General features: G+C 37.8%; 1 protein-coding gene across 1 annotated transcript; it reads right to left on the bottom strand.

The window, feature by feature from the left end:
• Positions 1 to 1219: 1219 nt before the first annotated feature.
• Positions 1220 to 19610, bottom strand: LOC139726215 (conserved oligomeric Golgi complex subunit 8-like; the record flags this gene model as incomplete). Its single annotated transcript, XM_071637283.1, has 12 exons — positions 19533 to 19610; positions 17195 to 17266; positions 16302 to 16426; positions 15359 to 15462; positions 13091 to 13262; positions 12243 to 12456; positions 10845 to 11008; positions 7554 to 7753; positions 5592 to 5676; positions 4540 to 4727; positions 3291 to 3459; positions 1220 to 1372 (listed from the first exon to the last, which is right to left on the bottom strand). Coding segments are annotated over exons 1-12 (1713 nt in total), but the record flags the coding sequence as incomplete, so codon positions are not given.
• Between the last annotated feature and the right edge of the window lie 7759 nt (positions 19611 to 27369).

A 27369-nucleotide genomic window follows, 5' to 3' on the forward strand; every position in this document is an offset into this window, starting at 1 on the left:
GATGTATGACTCAAAACAAATGGACTCTCCTAACCTATCTAAATATTGGAAAGAAGGCACACACTCTGGAAAAGTGTGAGCTGAGAAAAGAGGCTCTGAAGTACAGTGTCTATTCAAGCGCTTAATCTTTACCAAGCCGCGCTGGCTGTGCGATGAATGGGACATAAAACAGGGTGTAAACCACCGGAGTAACAACAATGAAGAGATTATCCGATTACACTGAAATTAAAAACGCCTTATTAACACATTCTGTCCTTAATTAATGCCAACTTTCAAAGTAGTAGCATTATCCTTTCAAAATTTATAGGAGGTAAAAGTGAAGAGTGTGTACAAGGTTTTTAAGACAGGTAAAAGGTACTCCAAAGCCACAATTAGTCACACTATTCTGCCAAAAATGTTCGAGATAAACGGTTAAAAAAACACACTTTCCTATCTGTTTGATGATCCCAAATTTCAGCATAATGTAGAAGAAGACTTGCTCTTTCAGAAAATATGAAAAAGTCAAAATCGGCTCGGTGGACCAACTGCACCTAATTTCAGTCCTCATACAAAATCAGTGTGTGCGACTTTTTGTTCGTTTTGTGATGCACGGTCACATTTATTTGCATTTCAAAAGAGAACCAACTACACATGTCATGCATGTGTTATGCATTGGTAGCAGGTGTGACTTGCATTGTATTTCTTCATTGTTCGTCCTTTTATATTTCATTGAATATCTAACCTGTAGTGTGTTTTAGGGTACACTGACCTGCATATTGGGGTACACTACACTACCTGTTGTCTCAGGGTACACTAACTTTTGTCTTGGGGTAGATTAACTTTTGTCTTGGGGTAGACTACTGTAAAAGTGGTTATTTTCGCATGACTAATTTTTCATGCTCGGCCAGTCAAGAAGAGTTTCACGTGTTTTTAAATCAATGTAGTAAAGACATCAACAACTGGAACATACAGCAAGTAAAAATATTCACATGCTTTTATTTTCGTGCTAATTTCTGGTTGCGCAAAATGCGTGAAAATTTCCACTTTTACAGTAACTGTTGTCTTGGGGTGCCCTTACCTGTATCTTGGGAATACACTAACCCATTTCTCAGAGGTACACTGATCCCTGTATTTGGCTAGACTTACCTGCGTCATGGGGTACTGGCTGAGTTTCTGCTTGCTCCACTCTTCTTTCAGTCTCTGTTGTTTTACTATCAGTCAGTTCAGCCTCCTTCTTCCCCTCCTCTTTTCCTCCTTTCCTTCCATCCTCCCCCGCCACCTGTTCCTCCTCTTCCTCCTCAATATCTTCTGGCACAGCTGGCTGCTCCTTTTCAGGGAGCAAAGGTTGCAGAGGGCTGGTAATTGAGGAGAGATCCAGCGATCCCACCTGACCCTTCGAGAACAAAGATAGCATAATGATGTAGCAGTGTTACTATTTTTTTAATCTATTTGTTTATTTGATATTCCTTTCTTTCTTCCTTTCTTTCTTTCTTTCTTTCTTTCTTTCTTTCTATCTATCTTTATTTATTCATTTATTTATTTTTTGCATTTATTTATTGATTTATTGTCCATGAGAAGTACCCATGTAATAGCATAAAGCTGCAAAGTCTTCAAAATTAAGCTTAAAATCTTTCACGCAAAGTTTGGATACACATTATTCAAAACAACATCTTGTGGGGGACACTATTCTATAGCTACACATGTATTTTCTGTTTCCCTTAGAGAAGTATATGTTAGTTGGAATATGCATCAGAAGATATGAGGTATCTGCTATGAAAATTTTAGATACATTTGCATTCTCTGCTGGCCATCGCCAAGATCAGTAAACAAATATACTACAGAAATCAACAGAATCATCTCAGCAACCATACAATGTGCCAATTAGCTTCAATACTTTTAAAAAGGTACTTCTGTTGCCATAGTAACTACACTTGTACAGTTTCATCCTTCAACTACCACCACAGTTTGTTTGCAAGTGTGTGGTAATATTCTGGGAGCCAGAGGCAGAATCTTGTTTTACTGTCTGCCCAATGCTTTATGATCAAATAGTTTTACCCAATTTCGATGGTGCTGAATTTGAATGTGGATGATGCATGTCTCTCATCCTTGATGGTTTTGAAATATTCAAGATGGCCACCAAGATGGCTGCCAAAATCTGAAATTCCTTTGTATTTCTTTATCAATGGTTAAGATTGGGGGGGGGGGGGGGAAGAGGGAATGAAGGTACATGTATCACTTAAAGTGTATCTGTACACAGAAATTAGTTTTCTGACATTGTAGGTTATTGTACTGGTAATATCTCTATGAAATATAAGAGTGCAACGTTACTCACATTCAGAGATATAGCAATATATAAAGAGACATATAGCAATATATAAAGAGACATAGAGCAATCTCTAAAATGTAAAAATTACATGCGCCTTGATCTAAGAGTAGTCTTCTGGCCTTATCGACTGCATTCAAATGCGTAGTTCGATAATTTTCTGTATGATCAGTGTACTACGATACTCTCAAAACAGGCATATGCAAGCAAAATGTTCACGGCACGTACGCAGCTAGGTTGGTGCTACCGCGCCACGCCGGGCCATTGACCAGGCAGCCGTGGCAGCCTCTACTCATGCGGATGCATATGGCTCGATGAGGCAATAACGATAGACAGTATTCGATATAGCTGTGTGCAGACGGAGACGAACGAAGGAAACGTGCACACACCCATGGTCTATGCACGGCTACTATTTTCAGATTTGGCTACTATTGCAGCGCGCACTAGTGCATGCTGATTATCAGAATTAATATTTCACAGTTCGGAACATTTTTTGTGATGGGATAGAATTTTCTCAAGAGTTCTTAGGACATGCTCTCACACCTCTCAAATTTAAATTTTAGAGGAGAGATTCCCTTTCAATTTGAGGGTGCTGAATTGGTATGCGGATGATGCAACTACGGAGATACTGAAATATTCAAAATGGCCACCAAAACGGCCCCCAAAATCTTGAATCATCTCAATATTTGATTATTCAAGATTTTTTGGTGGCCATTTTGATTATCTCAAGACTCTCAAGGATAGAAGAGCTTCATCATCTGAGATTCAGCACCTTTGAAATAAAATAAAATTACAATTATGTACCTATGAAGACTGGGTGGACGGTAAAACAAGTTCAGGCTCAAAATATAACCCATTGAAGATGGACTGATTTTCCTATAACACACGTTTGCTATTTAGCCCAGCCTAAAAATCCTTGGGACTAGTCTTCAACAAGTTGATTTTGGGACAGACTAGAAGCTCAGACAATGAGAAGCCAAAGTCCTACCAGTTTCTGGAGCTCTGTGAGGGAGATGCCCAGGGTCTGTGTGATGATGGCCGGCGGGAAGAGAGCCAGCAGGCAGCGGTTGAGGAAAGGAACCATCTGGGCACTGGCGCACTCGCACAGGGACTGGAACTGGTCCCGTTCCCGCTGGTTGAACGTGCTCTCTTCAGCCCTGATGGAGGCATGAGGGGGGAAAAAACATAATCACAGAATATGATTCTCGTGCAGAACCATGTCACACCCACATTTGTATAGGTAATGGATGTGTTATGGTATACTGTCCTTGACGTGACAAGACCTTGTATCTCAACAATCATGAATTTTCAAGAGCGGACAAAAACTAAAAAAAAAACAAATGTTAATATCATTAAAGGAAACTAAGACCCAAAGAGAAATGTAAATTGAGTGAAAGTAGCAACATTAGAAGAACACATCAGTGAAAGTTTGAGGAAAATCGGACAATTTTCATGAAAATTACACAATCTATCAACTTGATACAGACATACATGTAACATATTAAGGGCAGCAATTTTCCCCTCTGCTTTCTGAAACCGGTTAGTAAATGCTCTTTCATCATGCTAGAAAAGTGAATATTTGTGGATTTCCCATTATATTTTCTTTATATTGTTGTCCACACATGACGTCATAACCTCTAGAAGTCTCCTCATCCAGCGATGCCAACACCAAAACTTTAAAAATTGATTGTTCGATTTCCCTCAAACTTTCACTGATGTGTTCTACTAATGTTGCTGCTTTCACTCAATCCACATTTCTCTTTGGGTTTTGGTGTCCTTGAATAGTGATATGTTAATGTTAGTATTACATATCACAGAAATACTTTGGACTGCATAGATTATTGTTCTGTTTTAAAGTTCAAATCAATATTTTTCTTTTAATCATGAGGATGGAAGAAAATAATCAAGGTTATACGGGTAGGTAAAGATCTGCGGCAATGCATTTGATCTGGCGTAGACATTTGTGAAACATCCATAATTGCAAAAGAAAAGCAAACACAACACAGTAATTGAAGTAAAAAATCAATGTGTTAAATATCCTCCAGTGAGAGACACATTAACTCCAGGAGTACAACGAAATGACTCCTTCAGATTCTTAAAGTTTCCTAACAAAATAAGGATTGGGGCAGCTTTCTTATCCCTACTAATCTACATTGATGTCAGCACCTTTGGAAAAATAAACAAACAAAAAATAAGATTAAAACAATACCACAAACAACAATGGTGACAGGGCCCACCTGTGGAAAGCAACAATGGAATGGACCACTTTCTGAAGTGACTGCTGCAGGGCATCGGAGACATGCTGGGCCACTGCCACAGGGGCACACAGCCTGAGGTCGTTGAACCCAGCCAGGACGCTGTTGGTGTAGGTCGCCAGTGGGGGGTGCTCCATTAGGGACTGGGGTGGGCTGGTGACACTGTCCCCCTAGGAATGATGCAAGCACAATCAAATGCACCTTGGTAAACTATTGAACTTAATATGCCTCTTTGCACATGAAAGGAGTACCTCCTTATAAGGAGGTCCTAAAAACCATGATAATTTTGCAAATCACTGTTGGACCATAAATTTAACAACATGGAAAAATGTCGTCATGCCCTAGGGTAGTAGTGCACTTATGATAGCCTCAGTGTCAGTTCATGAACAACATCTCACGAAAATGCTTGGACCTCCTCATTTGAAAAAATGAAATAAAAATCTGTACGCAAAAATAACAGCTTATACACTAGTACAGGCTATATTAGGGTAATAAAAGTAAGATACCAACAAACTCCATGATGGAGATAAGAAGAGGCAAAGGCAACATGCTTAAGGTAGAATTTGAAATTGTCACAAAGATTAAATTTGCCACGAATGAATGAAATAAAGTGCAAAGCTCTCAACTTTATACAATGTAGCAGGTAACTGAAAAGCCGAAAGACATTGTTTGAATAGTATATAATGAAATACATGTTAAGTATTGCATTTACCTGCTACTTTGATATGATTGCAGGAATATACCACCCTGATGCAATATTTTCTGAATTAAAGTAGCAACTTTGAAATGACTTGGAGGTAACATAAAGATAACTTTAGAATGGATGCTGCTGCTGTAACTTTAAGTACAGTATGCATCATGATCGATACCTTTGAAATACACATACGGCTGTAAATTAGAATAAGGCACAAGTGCATTTTAAATGTTCTTAGGAAAAGGTTTCACACATCCCTGAAAGATGTAAAAGGTAACATTAGAGAAGATATCTGGCAAAGGCTACCATCCCAAAATGAGCCAGCTCTCCTTCTTTTTACCTGGATGCTTGGAAGAGAAACTGATGACATGGCAAGAAATGCCTGAGAAGCCACGGGTGTGTACGACTGCATTGCCCCTTCAAACCTGGAAAGCAAGGAAGATGTATCAAATTAAGGACTAAAGGGTATCGCATGGAAAGGATTTTCTTCCTGTTATACTATAGATACCATAACTCAAAAACACAACTGTGGACTGCATTCATCACAACATCTTCCTACTGACTTCAGTTAAAGGGCAACATTGGTGCATTCTTTTGCCATGTTGACCCACTCTTAGTGACAATGTATCACTTTATGAAATGAAAGTAATGTGGTGCAAAATATATTTCCAGTTCGACACTTCAAGCAAGCGAAAAAGCTGAGGACATGATAAACCTTCTCTCCACAATATTGTACAACAACAGCAAACCAAAGATGTCATCTAATAATCAGGGATGAGCTGTTATCATCTGGCCTTTGTTCCATGTACGTTGCAATTCCACAAACATTCTACACCACTTCATTTTGGGCTTTGTCAAAATATTTCCAGTTCTACATCTCAAACAAGCGCAAAGCTGAGACATAACACAACTTCTCTCGACAATATGTAACTGACGTAAGCTAGCATCAAGCCTGTATAATGATCCCATCACATGTCATTTGCATACAATACCAGCCACAGTCAGTGTACTCTTCTTTCAAGTACAACATTTGTACTTTTAACCCGTTGAGGACGAGTCCAGAGTATACTCGGGCAGGTGTCTATGGGAAATGCGTGTTGTAGCAAAATCAGTCCGTCCTCAATGGGTTAAAAGACAACCGAAACCTATTATTGCCCCTACGCATTATATGAATTGAGAGAATGCAGATGATAAAGTAGAACATATCAGTAGTCCCAAAGTTTGGGAAAAATTGGATGATCCATACAAAAATAACACATTCTAAAGTCTCGTTTCTGCCATTACTAGATAAGAAGACTATAATAATTTGTGATGTCACAAAACAACAAAGAATAGGAAAAGATCTTCAGGGAATTCCTTCTTTTTCAACAAAACGACACCATCAAAGGAAGCAAACCATACAAATAACACCGCTGGGATCTATTGACCGATTCTGTGACGCGCTTTGTGTATTATTGGCATGGGCAGCGCCATTACTGCGGTGTCCCAGGCGACCCCCCCTCTCTCCCACCCCCTCCCTTCATTAGCACTCGCACGGAATGAAAAACTGATGCATGGTTGTTTTAGCCAATAGGCGTCTCGTACTGAGTGCGCGAATGCTTGCTAAATGCGCAAACCTTTGTTACAAGTGCTTGATAAACATGTTGCCCGTGGGGTGGGGGAGAGGAGGGGAGGTCGGCTGGGACACCGCAATTTGAGCTAATGGCTGCGCCCAGTGCCACAAATTGTCTGCTGCCCTCAACGAACCCAAATCGATCAATAGCTTCCCGCAACCCTTTTGCAAGCACAGAGGCAAAATTTTCAAATTGAATATTGAATGTCTTTATTTCAATGTCTTCATCTTTAAAATTCTCCCTGGAAAAAAATTATCAGCACTCCATGGCTTCACAAAAGAAGAGGAGAGCACGGAATAGATATAGACACATGACCATTCCAACCAGGACTTACAGCTAACACCAACGTGAACCAATCAAACATTCAAATGCCTCCAGCATGACATAAATTGCCAGTTCTGATCCCGTCAAAATTTGGGGAGGGGCATGAAAAATACAGAACGCAAAGGGTAATTTTTTGTTGATGCAGGGGTGGGGGGGGGGGGGGGGTGGGGAACCAGAACAATATTTCTGGTGCTACTTCAGGGTTTCATCTCATTTTGTTCTTTTTATTTCTTTTGTTTTAACAACAAATAAAGATGAGGTGCTCGCCTGGTTCCCCCCCCCCCCAAAAAAAAAAAAAAAAAAAAAAAAATCCCCCACTGCCAAGGTATCTGGACACAGTGTATTTAGGCAGGAAGGGCACTCACTTTTCTGTAGCAGACTTGATCATGGAGAGAAAGCTGTGCAGGGCTGCTCGCTGGAAGATAGGAGCCAGGAGGCCCCGGAAGTCTGCCCCCACTCGGCTGAAGGAGAGACCAAAGTACATGCACTGGCCAAGCAGGGAGTCGAGTCGATTACCAATCCCCCTCTCCAGGTCCTGCTCCAGTGTGCGCAGAAACTGAGACACCTGGAAGATAGGGGAGAAAGAGATGTGTATAGACATATGTGACCGTGCATCACAAAACAAACAAAAAGTCGCAAACCTTGATTTTTTGTGCGGACTCAAAAAAGGTGAAATGGGTCAAGTGAGTCAAGCTTGAATTCTTAATATTTTCTGAAATAGCTACGGTTGTACATTATTCTTTAGTTTGGGATCATACCACGAATGGGAAAGTGTGCTTTCAGCAGTTTTTCGATAACCCTTTTTCGGGGAAGAGTAGAATGATCAGGTATGTCTTAGAGGCCCCTTTTCATTTCTTGAAATCCTTTGCACACTCTTCACTTTCAAGTCTAATAACTTTTGAAGGGATAACGCTACTGCTTTGAAAGTTGGCATTAATCATCGACAATATGTGTTAATAGAACATTGCTGTTGCTCTGGTGGTTTACATCCTGTGCTTTGTCCCTTTCATCGCACAGCTAGCACGACTTGGTAAAGATTAAGTGCTTGAACAGACCCTGTACTTCAGAGCCTCTTTTCTCAGTTCACACTTTTCCAGAGTGTGTGCTTCCTATTCAGTATTTAGATATGTTACACATCATTCTAAAGCTTACATTCTGCTTTTACAGAATCTGTTCTAAACTACATGTAAAAATCCATGTCTGGCAACTTCTTGTTGGTTTTGTGATGCAGGGTCACATGTATAATCAGTAGAATTTGCAACCTTAATATCTGCTTATTTTTGTTTTGTTCTTTCTCATTGTGCAATATTTACAATTAATTTTACTGATATAAATTGTTTAATCATTTTTCTTTGTTTTGTACACATTTCAATGTACTCAAACTGGTTTCAAGTAAAAATGTCGACAACTCAACTTGCAGGCTGCCATGGATAACTTTGATAATACCTTTAAATCAATCAGCCCTGGAAGAACAGACTGCAGTGCAGGAAATTAGATTGCTGCTTGGTCAAAATAGTGATAGTCATATTGCTCCTTATTATTTCAAATAAAGACGAGTCAAAAACTTTCTCTTTTTTCGGAGATTACCAGGGTAAAAAACATGTCTCCTACATAGGATTTTCTGATGCTGGCAAACAATTTTGGTATTGTAATGAGTTATCAAATCAATAGATAAGAAAGAATAAATCAAGACAGAAATTAACATCTTATCTTACTCACTTTGCTAAAGTGACACCATGCATATCAAGACTGTACACATCAATAAACAATAATGTCATGTGGAAAATGTCACTGAACTTCTGCTATCGGGAAAACAATTGACTTTTAAAAACATTACATTAATTGTTATCAGCCAACTATAAACACTGTATGTGCGATTGGTTAAGTTGCATTCTGTATTTCATTTGATGAATCCTCAATACTGGGCATAGATTAAACAAATGCTATGACTTCTGGAGCAGGCTCCTTGGGTCATAGCACAGAGTTGAGATCACGTGGAGCAATAATATCAACAATACCCTGAAAAGCAGTCCGTATCTGTAAACTTAATCTTGCCAATGGACCCAGACATGGTGTTCGAATGAGCTTTCATGAAGATAAACCGGTCACAATTCTTCTTTTGTTTTATAATCTTGGCTCAAAACAGTGGTTACTCTGGCAAAAAAAACCAAAAAAAAACAATGCTTCATCAAAAGGGTTCCTGTTATCAAACATTGTACTGAATGTGCATCATGTGCTCAATGTCTTGAGAGTTGAACAGATCAGCAGAAATGAATAGTGCATCAAAAGTGCTGATGCCCTTTCCTCATATACAAGATGGACTCTGCATAAGCCTAACAAAGGCCAATGCAAATGATATCAATATTTTTCAAACAACTTTCTAAAAAACACTGTAAGGCTTCATCACGTGGCTTTATTTTTTTTTTTTCAATTTTCCCTGCATCCGTCATGCATAGGACGCCATAGAAAATTATCCTCACTACTGACAAATTTTATAACCTATTGCTTTCTGCTACACATCAAACCAAGTGTACATTTGTACCTTTCAAAGAAAGAGTACTGCAGTGATTCAAGGGAATGGAACATGTCTCATTTACCTTAATATCAGTCTCAGATGTCCCTCCTTAGAGGCTTTCTAAGTTAGCAGACATTACCAGCGAAAGCGATCATAGTTTCTGAACTTTCGTACATCCGAATCAGAAGAACAGTGTTCAAAATCAACCTTACAGAAATTTTTTGAAAGCAAAAATCAGATGCGCTGAGGAAAAAAAAAAGTAAACGCATCCTGTTCATTGCATGTTTCCAAATATCTGATATGCAAATAATGTACTTGAAACTATCATGGCATCAACAACGATACTATTTGAAAATGCAAGAACCAATTCATCCGATAATACACATATTATGGATTCTAGAATTTTGCCTTAATCTGTTGCTAGGTTCCAGGGAGCAATATTACTTGTCATTTGAGACATGCTGCCTCCCATAATGCTGAAGTTCCTGTATATTCAAGAGAGGGGCATACATGCATCACCTGCATGCTGCACCTAAGGTGTAACACACTATACAATTGTATAGGACACTGATGATGCCGCCACAAGTCACCACAGTTCCATGACATTTGCTCCTGCAACAATGCTCCCATGAAATGTTCGCATGCTCAAGCCGAACATAAATTCTACTCTCACACATAGCCCTAACCCAAATCCTAATCCTCACATCAAACTAAACATAAACCCTATCACAACCCTAACCCTAACCCAGGGTAGCACACTAACCTTTTTTTTTCCCTCCGGGTCCGACCTGTCTGCCAGACCCGTAAGATCCAAGTTTTTCCATTTTGTACTGGTTCATTCCTGAAAAAGTTAGTGGTCTGACAGTGATTCTTACTGCTTCTGGACCATTGGACCAGTGCCAGTATACAACGTTGCTTAACCCTAAGTCTTTGTAGAAAAGAAGACCGGAGCAATTGTCACAAGAGCAAATGTTGTGTCACCGTAACAACATCACTGGAACATCAGCAGCACTTGAGACAGCACAACCTTCTCCAGGACAGCATCTATGCTTTTAGGGAGACAACACTGTACACCTTCAAGGTTGAAGGTTGGAGGTTCAGGGTTCAAGGTTCAAGGTAGAAATGAAGCAGCGCTCCTTACCTTCTGCACTACCCACCCCTGGAATAGCGCAGCCTCGTTGGTCACCGAGTCATGACTAGTGGCGAGGATAGGGTCGTCGTCTGAGAAGATAGCCCTGTACTGGGTCACTATGTCAAACAGGTGGACCCGGCTTGCCTCTATGACCTTGGTGATGTGTGTATATGCTGCAGAATGCATGAAAAGTGAAAAGAAACAGTCTTTAATTATCATGACAAACACAAATACACACAAGAATATGAGCAACATTAACCCTAAAAGGCCCCCCCCCCAACATTTTGTGCGATTACTCGGCAACGTGCATTGCTTTCACCGCGACGCTCTATGACTTTTTTCTTTTGAGTTTCCCGCACATTTTGACACCAAATTTGTGACGCCCGGGGGTATGGTTCTGATGTTATGTAACTTTTTGTACCTGCACATCGGACTGAAAATGGCTCCAAAATGTGATTTTGTGTACAAAGTGAATGCAAATTGATATTTTTCACATGGTTCATATAAATATGCTTATTTTTACTCTCAATGGCTGAAATCAATTTGTTTTAGCAGCATTGTTCTTCAAAAACATCTGACATACAATTTTGCTAAAAAAAAGACAAATACAAAAGGTCAAAAAACAAAGAAATACATAAGAAATTCATAAAACTATAAAATACATAAGAAATTAATTTTGATACCGAATTTTTTTTCAAGTACATTTGCTAAGAATGCCACAAAGAGTATTTGGACCAAAAATTGGCACTTTTGGAACTTTATATACTGATTTATAGCAAAAAGTCTGATTTTTGCATAAATTAGCATAATTAATTGATACAAAATAAAAGAAGACTATTTTGAAAAATCTAATTATGTGATCTTGTAGATTACATCGCACACTACCATTGTGCAAATTTTCGCGGTGATAGCGCGATCCACGGCCGAGATCTCAAGGGGGGTCCTTTAGGCCCCCCCCCCCCAGTCTTTCCAGCTACCAAAATACCCCAGTCTTTTTAGGGTTAAGGAGCCAGTCTGATTGTATAAAACATCTTCTGGTTCTTTGCTTTTCTTTTTTTTATTCAGTGTTTGTCTTTGTTTCATGTTTTATTTTTGTTTGTTTCTTGTTTTCCATATTTTGTTTTTTTTGCATGTGTTTTTGTTCATTCCCCACTGATGCTCTTACAATGTACTTCCCCCTTGCTACTTTGGTGAATGATTTCCAATTGTATTGATGTTCACACATTCTACTGTGTTATCAGGCTAAATGAATCAGATGCTTTTATTTCTGCTGATATCAAGAATTACTGATTCTGTAATGTAGGTTTACTGAGAAGTGTTAAAATGAGAATGCCTTTGTTCTTCTGATCAATAAAGATCCACAAGCAACATGAAAAACAACAAAAAATCATTTCTCCCTCATCTCACCGTCGTCCGTCTGGATGGCCGCCAAGATGCCCTGGAACCAGGCGTCCCTGGCCTGCAGGAACTTGATCCGAAGCTCCGCCTCCGTGAAGAGGTCCATGCGGCGCAGGTAGCCAATCAGACGGAGGCAGGCCGGCAGCTGGATGGCGGAGCGAAGCTGCTGGATGAGTTGGTTCAGCATGAGCTGGCTGGATGAGTGTACCTCTGTCACTATGTCCTGTGGGTTAACAGTAATAAAAGGAGTTATGCAATGATAGGATTGATTGTGATGATGATTTTGATAAGGATGAGGATGATTATAATGATGATGATGATGATGATGATGATGATGATGATGATGATGATGATGATGAGGATAATGATGATGATGATGGTGGTGGTGGTGTTGGGTGGTGGTGATACAGATGGAGGTGCCATTGGTAGTCATTGCAGCAGCAATGAATATAATGGTAATCACCATTATATCAATTGAAGTATTTCTAGCAGTATCACTAATATTTTTCAAAATCTGCTATAAAGGTGGTGACAAAAATAACATTATTCTTTGAACACAATTACTGCTCTTTACCTCTGGTAATTGGAAGTGGAACTGAAAGGAATTTTCACTTGAGATGAGACAGGTATTCATTTGATTTTGTCCGAATGGAGTACATCAATGACCACTAATTTGTTGGCATGAAAAAAAAAAGTGTAAATAGGGCTACTGTGTCCTGTTATGTTTTTGTTTTTTTTTTTTGAATAAGAAAGAAAGACAGTCATGTACCATTTTGCAGCCAAATGGGTAAACAATACAATGATAAGAAAAAAAAAAAACACACAAGAAGCTAAAATCAATGAAAACAGAAACAGACCTTGATGACAGGTATGCCGGAATGTTTCTTCTCAAGCCTCTTCACGTACGCTGCAAGCTCCAGCGCTTCGTCGTAGTAACCATTTCGCACGCAGGTGTCCATGAGCTGAGGTATCTCTAGAATCTCCAGGAGCTGGGTGTGCTTCGACAGCGTCAGCGAGTTCATCCGCCGGCTAGTGAGGGGAAGATGACCAACTGCCCTTATCAGTGGTTTGTATGAAGCACTGATGCAGAATCAGCAATAAATATCAACTCGTTGAGGACGGACTGATTTTGCTACAAAACGCATTTCCCATAGACACCTTCCTGAGTATACTCCTGACTCGCCCTCAACAGGTTAACGTGACGCAAACAAAACAAAAATACAATTGTAATGGGAGTGTACAGACAGGGTTATTGACAGGGTCATTAACCTGACAGATAGAAAGATGTGTCAAGGCTTATATAGCTTATTTGCCAGCTAGTTTGAAAAGTTGTGGATTGACGCAGGTTCAGTGTAAAATGAAGGCAATCCTATCAGCTAAAAGACATTAATAAACTAGAAATGTCGCTATGGCGACTGTTATGCCTCCGCCATAATGCATGATTCTCCTAATAGGTCTAGATAGTACATGTGGACAATGTGTGATTACATTTTCACAAAACTGGCAAAATATTGAAATGACAAGTTTGTCACAAATGTGTTGAATGTTCACCTTCCTTGACCTTGGTTTAATTGGATGAATAGGAGAGCATGTATTTGGGGATTTAAGGACTTTAACTTGACTTTGACCCATTCATACATTTATGCATTGAGTAATTTTCATGGTACTGGTATGGAGAAAAAGTGCAATTTCTGTACTGAATAGTAAATTGTTACCATGTTCATCTGGCCTTTGACCCTAAAATTCATAAGATAATCACTTTCAGGTAGAACATGCATAGATATGCAGTAAGTTTCACAATAAATTGAGCCACTTCCGAGATATGGAGGAAAAAGTTAGTTCAGCACTTTCACTTGATCTTTGACCTTTTGACCTTTGAGGCAATAAAAAAGAAAACGAAAAAAAAACTCTCCAGAGAATTTCTATTAGGTTACACACGCATACACCAAGTGTAAAAAAAAAAATACTAATCCTGCTGGCATTGCATGAACATGAGGGAAATAGTAAAATTTTGAAGTGTTGCACTTGACCTTTGACCCCATGAACCCTACATTCTCTAGATAATCACTGCCAGTCAGTACATGTATATATACCATGTTCCATGAAGATACCTTGAACAATTTTCCAATTTACAGAGAAAAAAAAGAAGTTTTAATACTTTTACTCGACCTTTTGACCTTTGACCTTTGACCTCATGACCCAAACTTTCACCAGAGAATCTAAATTGGGTAATACATGCATACACTAAGTTTCAAGAAAATATCTTCAGGCATTGCATAGATATGGTGGAAATAGTGAAATTTTATGTATTTGACCTTGACCTTTTGACCTTTGACCTTGAGCACGTGCACCCAAAAGTTGATAGGCACAACTTCACCCCCTAATACACATACATGCCAAGTTTCATTAGGATACCTCAACAGCTTTTGATAGTTACCTTGTCCACAAAATTCATTACGGACGGACGGAAAGACGGACGGAAGGACGGACGGACGGACGGACGGACGGACGGACGGACAACCCGAAAACATAATGCCTCCGGCACCACTTCGTGGTGGAGGCATAATTACAGGGCATATCAATGTAACGTGAAAGCATTCACACACAATGATTTAGAATGGTCTTGTGACTTAACACTGATCCTCATTTTCCTATACTTATTTACCCATTATTTACCTATATATACCTATATAAATACTAACCTATTTCAGTACTTTATATCAATAGTTTTAACTGTAAAACGAGGAATGTTCGCGTGCATTTTAATTTCGTGAATTTCGCGAGCGCCAAGATTCACAAAAATAAAATGCAGGCGAAAGTTTTTGTCTACACTGTATGCATTGCACACCAGTGGCAATTTGCAAAAATTTCATGCCACAAAAGAGGCTGTCAGCTCCAATTCGCAAAAATTTCATGCCATGAATATATCATGTTTCACATTAGTTGAATCTAAATCAATACAAGAAAAACAAAACATGAAGCAATCTATTCTTGGTTGCAGAAAAAACCGAATGACTGCCAAGAGAGATATTTACTGCAATACTTCAGATTTTTCTCATTTCAACTTTGAAAGAAAGAGAGCTGCCTGAAACCAGACTAGCAAGTGGACTGATTAGCTCACTCACCTCGTACTGATCTGCTGTGCCTCTTTCAGGAACTGGTTGCATCTTTCACCAAAATCAGGCAGCTTGTCAAGAAGATTGTTGAGGTGCTGCTCCACATCTGTGAACTGCAGGCAAAAAAGGTTAAATTACAGTAGATGCAAAATGACCATTGCATATGACATAGCTTTAATAGATTTGATTGTTTCTGAAGATACATTTGCACATCAATACTTTGCATGAAGATAGTGACTACTGCATTCCTTTTCCTGTGAATACAATGCACATTCTTGTTTTTGGCCAAGGTTTATTATAATGATTCTTGTTTATTTTTTTCTTTCTCTGGCTTGTACATAATGTTTACACATGTTAAAATGACATGTTTACCCGACAAAGGAATGTTTGTACATGTATACTACAAAATCTTCTTACAAGTTTCTAATAGACTCCCATTATAATTTGATCCTGTTTTACTGGGCATACATGCTAGTGAAATGAACAATATAGAAGATGATAAACAAGTATTTAACATAATAATGTCGGCATACTTGGGGAATTTGAATCACAAAGTACAACCAACGGAAGATGAAATATAACACACTTACATGTAGATCACTCTTCATACAAAAAAAGAGGATATGAACATCTTGCACTCATCTTATAGTCTAAACTGTCTATCACCAAGAGACACAAGGGACAGATCTAGCTTTTTGCCAAGGAGGATGAGGTATTGACACAATGGGTCATTAAAAGCACAAAAGAAATCTTTCACATTTTTTGCTGGAACTTCTCTCCCAAAATCCACTGATAAGCAAAAAAAGCAAACAAGCAAACTAACTAAAATTAGGTTTTAAACCCCCTAAGGCCCCCAAAAGAAAACAAAACAGTAATGAAACCCAAGGAGGGTTTAAACCACCTGACCCACCCATCCTGCCCCCCTCCCCCAATCTGTCACTGAGGCACTCACATCTTCCACAATCTCTCTAGAGCAGTCTGCTGTCTCGATGAAGGTCTTGTAGTTGTCAAAGGCCAGCTCCTGGGTCTGCTGCAGCACTTGAGCTCTCTCATCTGCCAACCTTTCAGGTTCCCTGGCTGCGCCGCAAACACATCCACCATGATTAACGACACCAGATTGCATTTCATAGCAAAACATGTCAATACTTAAAGTTTCTCTGAATCCATTCTTGACGACATTGTGAAACAGCCAAAGGCTTCCTACAGGACCCACAAGGTTCTGATAGAAGATGGACTGAGCCAAACAACGTCTAATAATTATATCATCCAAGCTACTCGTACAAGGTGTCTACCTGGATTTTGGAATACAGTCAACATTACTTTTAAGTCCATCCCGCATAAAGGGCTCTGTAAGTCGAATAATCACCTATAAAGCTGAAGGTATTTTCAAGTCCTCTTCTCTTTTTATTTTATTGATTTCAATTCCCATAAACGTTAAATTTTCTCTATAAAGTCGAGCTATTTCTTCAGTCCAAATAGATTTGACTTTGGCAAGATTGAATATACTTATTCCTTATGTTGAAATAATTGTAAAGGTAAACATACAATCATAATATTTGTTCAGCAAAAACACTGTACATGTTTGTACATGCATGTACATATGGTACTCTACTTTATGTACCTAAAAGTGTACCTGTAGACAAAGACAAAAACATTCAGGAGATACATACCATTACCAAATGTGGTACAGACTAATCCAGCAAATCACTTTTAAAAGGTAGCCTGAAGTCTGTTGATACAAGGGTTGATTCTAGTGAATCTCAATAAAGTCAATAACAGAAGAGGAATCAGCAACTACACATATCACTACACTACTGTATGAACATAATGAAATGACAAACTTACATAACTTATCAACTCCACATGAGCTCAATTCAGCTAGATAGATTGCGAAATCTGGATTTTCCCGCCATGATTCTGTGGATGAATGAAGGGGGGGGGGGGGGAATCGAGAAAGATTATGCCATAGAGAAGTCAGAGAAGTGAAAAGGTATTAGCATATGAATAAATATCTGAATAATATAGTCTGAATGATTTTCTCCAGCAGGGCAATTCTGCGGTTAGTAACATTACATTTGAACAAATTTAGATATTTGTTTTTACTACTAAATTACCATTTATTCATTTCAAGCCAAAATTATGTCAAAAACATGTTCATCATTCCCAGGTTTATGATACAGAAAAGAATGAATACAATCCAAGAAATAATAGCATTGCTATGGCAACTTAAAGGGCTGGTTAGTAACGTTACGAAAAAAGGACATGACAAAAAAATCAATGTCTTGTAACAAAAAGTGTGCAAAAATTCAAGTTACTTCAAACAAAGTGTTGCATTAATTTCAATTATTGCATCATGACAAATGTTCACACAATGTTTTTTAGCAGTTCGACCAATAATTTCTTAGCTGTCCCCCAAAAGCATGGTTAGTAACGTTACGGTTAGTAACGTTACATTTGTCCGGAGTAATTCCACAGGTCATTTCACCCTTTTGTGATTGACAAAATGTCACATGACTTCTGGAGTATTTAAATGTATTTATCTTTTACCCTTTAGCAAAACTTTGAGGAAAAAATTTCAAAGGAACCCACTGTAATTTGCATTTAAGTGAATTTCAGCATCCCCAGTCCCACATGTACATTTTAAATGATGGTTTTAGATCTCGCGAAATCAATCAATACGAAAGATAAAATCTACTGAATTTGAAAGACCTTAATGATTGGTGAACATCCATGGCATTAGTTGATACCTAGATTAAAGAGTAAGATAAAGAGGCACATTTCTTTTATCCATGTCATGTCCATCTAACTGCGGAATTGCCCAGCAGCATTATATATACTACAATTATATCAAAAAGCTTTAGATTTCAGTATTAATAGAGCCAATCAAATACCATCTATTAAGTGTTATCACACTTGGGGGAAAAGAGAGAGAGACTGAGAGAGGGCAAGAGATTTTGTTGTGTAAATCCCTTGTGTGTGACTAGGATACTCCTCAAAAGAAAGGGGGATCGGAGGACAAGATGATACATACAGAAAACATACATTGTGCATCATTGGTTCCTTGTTGCACCTAACTAACTTCATTATTGACTCAGATTGGCCTTGAAAACAATGACATGTCACAGAACCTCAACCGAGGGCCAGCGGAGCGTTTCCAAAGTAAGGCCTCGAAGGGGCCCGCTTCCTGGTTTCATGAGCTATTATACAAGCGAAAAAGAATAAAAACAAAAACAAAAACAAAAACCTTCAGTGCCTATCTTTTTCATTCAAGTTTCTTCAGGGTTTCTTCAGCTGACAAGCAAAAACATCTATTAGAAACCTTACTGCGCTCACAACACTTCAAGGTCTCTCAGTGCCACTTAAGCACTTCTGGGATAAAAAAAAGTGTGTGTGGGTGGGGGAGGGCCCAAAGTGGTGACACTATAGTATGTATTCCTTTGTATGGTGCAAAAAGAGTGGGGGGGGGGGGGGCTGATAAATACAGTTTTTTAAACGCCATGATGCACAATGCATCGTCCACACGCGCTACCGTGGCTACGTGGTATAGACTAGATCTAATGTGGCACGCTACAATTTTATATACCCGCTGTGGGCGGCAAACTAATTCCGTGCCCATCGTGTATCGTTTTTCGCCAACCTGAAAGTGTAAATTTATTGGAAATACACACAAGTGGCAACTAGGGGTTCTATTTCTATATCTGTATGTATATGGTAAATCAATTGCCATTCACATGCATTTTTGGACATACATATTTCTGCTCTGTGCTGTGAGTGTTGCATGTGCGATGAGAAGCAGGTTACCGACACTGCTGGGGCCTGGGCAGTATTCTCGAGATCAACAATAAAGTCTCGTCACGTAAATAACACTGAGTTGCCCACTGAGCCATCTAAGGAGTTTCGTGCAGGCATTCTCTTTGACATACCGGTAGTCAATCTGCATATTTGCGCAGAGTTGAGTGCAGAAGACTCAAGTCAAACTCTGTGTGTGCAGAGCAGGGTCTAGATAGTACTAGACCCTACACAAAAAACAACAAATGGGACTACACAATACCCACAAAGGCGATGATCAATGGATGGAACTTACTAGTACTAAACCAGCCACAAATGGCAATGATATCAAGAATTACTACAAATGAATATGAACAAGCATTGGTAGCCGAAATATTTCATATCTTTATCTTACCTGGAAAGGAATCACGAAAAACAGCGGTCAATATCGTCTCATCTTCCACGTCCACAAAGTTTGCCATTCTCGATTTTGGTCATCAAATCGCGAATCGGTTATCCGGTCAATTCCCCGTCATCAGTATCCGGATGGATTACACCTGACGCGACGGTCCAGAGCAAAGAGCGTACGCCTAGATACGTCATACCAAGGTATCTTTTTCTTCTTCTTTTCCTTCCCTCCTTCCTTCCTTCCTTTCTTTCTTTCTTTCTTTCTTTCTTTCTTTCTTTCTTTCTTTCTTTCTTTCTTTCTTTCTTTATTTCTTTCTTTCTTTCTTTCTTTCTTTCTTTCTTTTTTTTCTTTTTTTCTTTCTTTCTTTCCTTCCTTCCTTCTTTCTTTTTATCTTTTCTTCCTTCTTTCTTTGTTTCTTTCTTTCTTTCTTCCTTTCTTTCTTTATTTCTTTCTTTCTTTCTTTCTTTCTTTCTTTCTTCCTTTCTTTCTTCCTTTCTTTCTTTCTTTCTTTCTTTCTTCCTTCCTTCCTTCTTTCTTTCTTTCTTTCTTTCTTCCTTTCTTTCTTTATTTCTTTCTTTCTTTCTTTCTTTCTTCCTTCCTTTCTTTCTTTCTTTCTTTCTTTCTTCCTTCTTTCTTTCTTTCTTTCTTTCTTCCTTTCTTTCTTTATTTCTTTCTTTCTTTCTTTCTTTCTTTCTTCCTTTCTTTCTTTCTTTCTTTCTTTCTTTCTTCCTTCCTTCCTTCTTTCTTTCTTTCTTTCTTTCTTCCTTTCTTTCTTTATTTCTTTCTTTCTTTCTTTCTTTCTTTCTTTCTTCCTTCCTTCCTTTCTTTCTTTCTTTCTTTCTTCCTTCCTTCTTTCTTTCTTTCTTCCTTCCTTCCTTAGAATTCTACTTTTCTTTCTTTCTTTCTTCCTGTCTTTCTTTCTTTCTTTCTTTCTTCCTTTCTTTCTTTCTTTCTTTCTTTCTTTCTTTTTTTTCCTTTTTTCTTTCTTTCTTTCCTTCCTTCCTTCTTTCTTTTTATCTTTTCTTCCTTCTTTCTTTCTTTCTTTCTTTCTTCCTTCCTTCCTTCCTTAGAATTCTATTTTCTTTCTTTCTTTCTTTCTTTCTTTCTTTCTTTCTTTCTTTCTTTCTATCTTTTCTTCCTTCCTTCTTTCTTTCTGTCTTTTCTTCCTTCCTTCTTTCTTTCTTTCTTTCTTTCTTTCTTTCTTTCTTTCTTTCTTTCTTTCTTTCTTTCTTTATTGATATTCTTTCTTTCCTTTCTTTCATCAAACCAACGCGACAAAGTCTAGGCCGAGCTATTACCAGTCTGCTGCTGGATGATGGAAAGATTATCTTATAGCATATTATGTTCAAGCCCCTGCTCATATGGATGTGACGGCTCATTTTACTGTGGGCCTATCACATTGAATACATTATACAATCGTGTGAGACACAAAGGTCTACTTTTTCATTTTTTAAATCGCAATATCAATAAAATTATATCGTGCATGCAAATCACACCACATGACAGATTATGTGGGCCTATAGGTCTTATCGTTCGTATAATAGAGGGTAAATGAGGCCATTTCTATTTAAAGACCACTTTTTCTAAGTTATCGATATAATATCATCGGCTTTGATTTTCTTTTCTTTTATCATAATTATCTCCGTTCTCTGTCACAATGATTTGTTTAGACCTTACCTTTCATGTGCAAAATTAGCCATGTGTAATGATGAACCATGTGTATATATTCCGAAAGTGATCTTAGTTGACTACTTGTACTTTGCCGAAACAATAAAATTAAATTAGATTAGATAAATACAAGCTTACAAAATACACTACTATAGGCACATAACCCTAAAGCTTGAGGGGGGGGGGGGGGAACCTCCCTCCCATGCCAGTTGACTACATCTTCAACTAATATAGATTTCAGCCAATTTCCTAATTGCAAACGTTTTGATATAGAACCTATTACCGATGTATACGATATTGCTAGTTGCCATGGCAAACGTAAACCTAAAACCATATCAGTCAGATTTCCTTTTTTTTTTTTTGTTGTTCCAATGTCAGATAATGTAATCTAGTGGACAAAGTTGAGTTTTATTGGCCATGATTTGCTGAAGGACCAAATATGGTTGCGAATTGTCCTGAAATGATGTATTTTTCATGACTGAGGCAAAAAAAGAAAGAAAAAAAATCAATCAACGTACGTTGAATGGAAATGAATGAAAAATGTTGGCAGTTTCCAGAGATTTCAACGTTATTTTTGTATCATTTTTATCTTTTTTTACATAATTTTTGCTTTCATTGATTTTGGAAATTGAAGATTTCCAAAATTCTGGATATACGAAATGTGACACCTATGTTCCTTTCGTAAACAGCAGACCTATACACATTTACGCTAACAAGTTATCATTAAATGTTGATAAAACACATTATATGTTATTTAGCAATTCTTTGCAAGTTATTCCTGATGATGTTAAGATTAATGATATTAACCTAACCCGAGTAGATAGTACAAAGTTTTTAGGACTTTACATCGATAGTGACCTTTCCTGGAAAACTCACTTTAATTTTTTAAGCAAAATTTTGTCACGAAATACAGGAATCCTAAACAAACTGAAACATTTTTTGCCCAACCATATCTTGCAGATTGTATATTCAACCATGATTTCCCCATATCTTAATTATGGAATTCTTGCGTGGGGTAACGCATCTAAATACTTACTGGATTCACTTTTTCTTCTTCAAAAGCGAGCGATCAGAATTATTAACCATGCTGGGTATTTATCTCACACTAACGCCTTATTTCAGAAAAATAAGATTTTAAAACTGATAGATTTGTTTGGTTATAATTTAGGTATTTTTATGTATAAACTTTCCTCAAAAGATCTTCCTGGTGTCTTTTTACAGATGTTCATAAGAAACAATTCTGTCCACCACTATCCAACTCGCCAGAGTGACGCTTATCACCTTCCACGAACTCGAACAATTTTCGCTAAAAACACAATTATGTATACAGGTCCTAAATATTGGAATGATCTCCCAACAGAGGTTAAAAGCTGCTTGTCATTATCATCCTTTAAGCGTAAACTCAGACAGCATGTATTGAATAGCTACAACACACAAGTGCACTAAAATTCCTTTTTATTATGCTGATGGCTGCTCTGTTATACTACTCGGTTGTTGCCATGTGAACAGACTCATGCATATACATTTTAGTTGCATGCTCTCTCAAATTCCTTCCCATCGGTGTTTTTCCTTCCACTTCTAGTAAGACCATGGTCGTGTCGCATAGTTTCCCCTCCTTTCTTTCTTTCCTTTCTTTTATGCATCATTGCAGCTGGCTGGTATATCACATATAGGAATTGCAATTGATTCATGTTCTCCATTTTTAAAATCTTTCCCCGTGTCTATGGAAGCCGGAATGTTTAAACCCTAATAGTACTTAAGTATTCACGTCATTATCACTCCCATGTCTAAATTGCTATGAGAGCAACTGCTATAGTGTGCAGCATGTGGTTACTTGTTCTCATTTTATCACACACATAAATGCATGTGAGAAGAATCTTCTGAGCCCCGAGTAATAGTCATTCTCTTTTGTTTATCATTACTTTTGGTCTTAAAGTACCCGTGCTCCTCATCCTGTTGCCCTTACTAGGCTTTTGTTGGGACCTACACTCAACAAGCTTTGCTTTTTAGTAGGTTCCATCGTATTTCTCTTCGCATCTTTTACTTTGATAACGACACATCGACCGTTATGTATTACTTTTGTATTCCTATTTCTTCATGTATATATCCAAGCTGGACATTCTGTATTATATTTTGTTATATACCATGTATTTTCCATCGAGAAATACGAAAATAAATTGAAATTGAAATTGAAATATTATCCTCCCTCTCCAGAGACTCCAACCCCAAGCACCTTCTGATCTGGAGATTCTCCCGCCCGAAAACCCTAGCAATCGGGAGACTCCAAGTTGATGTGCGAAGTTCCTAGGCTTCTAGATGTTCTCTGGTGCTATCTAAGGCTTATGTTTTCAACATACGATAGCAATAAATAAGAAATCCTTTCCACCGGGAGACACAGAGCCAGGGCGGGAGAAATCAAATCTCCAGCGGGAGAACGGGAGATTTTGCAAAAATGGGTTTTCGGCGGGAGATCTCCCGTCGAAAACGGGAGAGTTGGAGTCTCTGCCTCTCCCCCCCCCCCCCCAAAAAAAAAAACAACAACAACAACAAAAAACAAAACAACCAACCAACAAAACAAACAAGACAAACAAACAAACAAACAAGCAAACTGATTTTGGGAGTTTCTGTATAATAAATAGCGCCCCCAATAATCTTACTTGAGAAATTCAATCATGTAACGTACATTGCAGTTAAAATATTAAATAATTGCTCTTCTTTCCTGGCAAAAGTGACTGGTTAAAAACATTTTTAGGTGAAAATGATTTTAGCTTGATATAATGTGGTGAGAAGCGCCCCCATAATGGGTGACCTTGAGAAAGTTCAAAGGTAAAGGTGGGGGCGCTGTGGCATAGTGGACAAGACTCCCGGGCGACTCCCAGTCGGAGGACCCGAGTTCGAGTCCCGCCCAGTGTTTACGTCCTTGGACAAGATGTTTTTACCCACCATGCACCATACCCAGGTGTATAAATGGGTACCTGGCAACGCTGGGGTAATGATAATGGCAGGGCCCTCTGGTAGAGCAGTGGCAACACTGAAGAGGCTACCCTGGATAAATAAGACCTTATTATTATTATTTATATTATTATATTATTATTATTATTGTTATTATTATTATTATGGGGCTTACAGTTTGAATATCTCATACAATGTAATATGCCAAAATGTTGATTATACACTGTACATCAAGTAAAACAATAGAAGAAATTACATGGGGAATGACTTAAAGGACAAGTTAACCTTATAGACATATGGGTTGAGTGAATGCAGCAATATTAGAAGAACACATCAGTGAGAGTTTGAGCAAAATCGGACAATCCGGTCAAAAGTTATGAATTTTTGAAGTTTCTGCTCGGTCACGGCTAGATGAAAAGACTACTATAGCTTGTGATGTCACATGAGTACAACGATATTAAGAAAGAATAAAGAAAATTCAACATATTTCCATTTTTCTCGCATAACAAAAGAACATTCGACTTCTCTCTTTCAGAAAGCAGGGGGAATAATATTACCCTTAACATACGTCAGTATAGCAAGTATAAGAAATGTGCACTTTATTCAAAAAGTAAAGTTTTGTGAAATTCTCTTTTTATTTTCCTTATATAGTTGTACGCATGTGACATCATACACTGTATAGTAGTCTTACTTCCAGCATCAGTGACTGCACAGATACTTAAAATATTCGTAATAACGTTTGAACGGATTGTCCAATTTTCCTCAAACTTTCACTGATGTGTTCTACTAATATTGCAGTATTCTCTGAATCCTTAATAATATGTTTATAAAGGTGGACTTGTCCTTTGATGTTTATGAGCCTAATCAAGCATCAAGGCTTTTATTTGAGATCATAAGAACTTTTTCATTGGAATTGATTGACAACTTAGTTTTCATGACGACTATTTTGGCAACAAATGAAAGGCTACTGAAAAGGATGATATAGGACTCGTGATCGTTCTCAAAGGACAAGTTCACCTTCATACATGTAGATTGAGTGAAGGCAACAATTATTAGAACACATCAGTGAAAGTTGGGGAAAATCCGACAATCCGTTCAAAAGTTATTAATTTTCAAAATATCTGTGCAATCACTGCTGGAGGATAAGACTTATACTACGACTTATACTACAGTGTATGATGTCACATGCGTACAACGATATAAGGAAAATAAAAAGAGAATTTCGCAAAACTTGACTTTTTGAATAAAGTGCACATTTTCTTCGACTTGTTACTGACTTATGTTATAGGGGTATTATTCTCCCTGACTTCTGAAAGAGAGAAGGCGAGTGTTCTTTTATTATGTGAGAAAAGTGAGAATATTTTGAATTTTCTTTTGTGATTATAGTTGTACTCATTACATGACATCACAAGCTATAGTAGTCTTCTCATCCAGCGTTACTGAGCAGAAACTTCAAAAATTCATAACTTTTGAACGGATTGTCCGATTTATAACTCTCATTGAGGTGTTCTACTAATATTGCTGCATTTACTCAACCCACATGTCTATGAAGGTGAACTTGTCCTTGTTCAGTTCACGATGCACGGCCAAGAAGCTATTGACTTCTTGTATTACTGCAATTATGTATACGTCATTGCATAGCTTTGTATGACGTCCGACTTTGCAACCGGGAGTTGACAGATGTCGTAGATCGCTCAGAGTATGAATTTAGAATGTCAGCGGAGTTCCCAACGTGTCCGTCTGAAAATAGCACTGTGGATTGCTGTGTATATGGGGACAATAATTTATTATTAAAAACGAGTAAACTGTAGTAATACTGTTTGCCATCAAGGTGACCGCGGCATAATTAAACACAACATGTAAATCAATATTTAATTCAATTCAATAGTTAATTCATTTCCATTATCAACAAAAAAGAAAAGAAAAAGAGAACATGATTCAAAAGCGGTACAAGTTGTCGATTTGTCTTTCATTCGTCTGAAGGACATTTTTTTCAAATACATTCAAATACAAAGTAGGACCTATATGCACGAATGACGTAATAAAAAATCAATGCACTTTGTCATGGCAACGAAATACTAAATAATCATAACCATAGAAATCAATATTACTTGTACCGTCATTCATTCTAATGCAAGGATATACCGTTATGAAGTTAAAATCATGCCAGATCATTGCTGTAAGAGGAAATCGGTGATTATATATTGAGTCATATACCCTTATTCAGTATCTGCTCAATGAAAGATACTCTCTAAAAAAGTGAATGAAGATATTCACTTTTGAAGAAGTGAATAAAGAAAAGAGTGAATTTAGATTGAAATTAGAGTGAATTTTGAGTGAAAATGTTCATTTTTACTCATTTTGGAGTGACCTCAGGGATCACTCCAAAATCTTCGAGTGATCCCTGGATGAGGAACTCCAAGATGAGTAAAAATGAACATTTTCACTCAAAAATCACTCCAGAATTTCACTCTAAATTCACTCTCTTTTGTTATTCATTAAGAGTGAACATTTTCACTCGAGTTTTAGAGAGTATCCCGATTGTTTCTCTTGTCATGTTATAGCTGTTGTTTGTTTTGTTTTTTTCATTGCTCAGTTCGACCCATATCGGCTTCCGGTTTCACCATAATATAATCCTTATTCTTCATCCTCCAAAATATCATGATGAAACATAAAACTGAACGGTGCTGTTATGTGGCGATTTGGTCTTAAATAGCTTCGATCAATGTTTGTTTCATGTACACGATTTTTATGCTCCAAAAGAAGGCCATCAAGATAATGATAATGCTGTTATTATACAGCAGCTATATATAAATCTTTTATTTCGTTCCATTTTTAATTTCCATTTATTCATTCCAATATCATGCAAAAGAATAAACATATATTTCATAATAGTTCAACAAAAAATAAACATACACAAAATAAGATCTAGATATATTATATGAAGTGTATGATGCATGGTGTTTAGGTTAAAAACAAAAGAAATAATAATAAAAAAAATCTAATCGCTAACTTCGGTTTTTAGATTACAGATCATAGATGAGATTACATTAATCAAATATATTCCGCGTTGAGAGTGTATAACATCTGTTGCATTCTTTTCTCTCTCTCTTTTTTTTTGGGGGGGGGGGAGGGGTGGGGTAAGCATGGTAAGAGCTTGTTGTCAAAGGGCAATGTTGACCAGATTAAGGTTATTATCTATGATACTTGCGTTAACATAATA

Source organism: Diadema antillarum, unplaced genomic scaffold (assembly GCF_040938485.1).
Source record: "Diadema antillarum isolate AM-2024a unplaced genomic scaffold, OU_Dant_1.0 seq00000081_RagTag, whole genome shotgun sequence".
NCBI lineage: Eukaryota > Metazoa > Echinodermata > Echinoidea > Diadematoida > Diadematidae > Diadema > Diadema antillarum.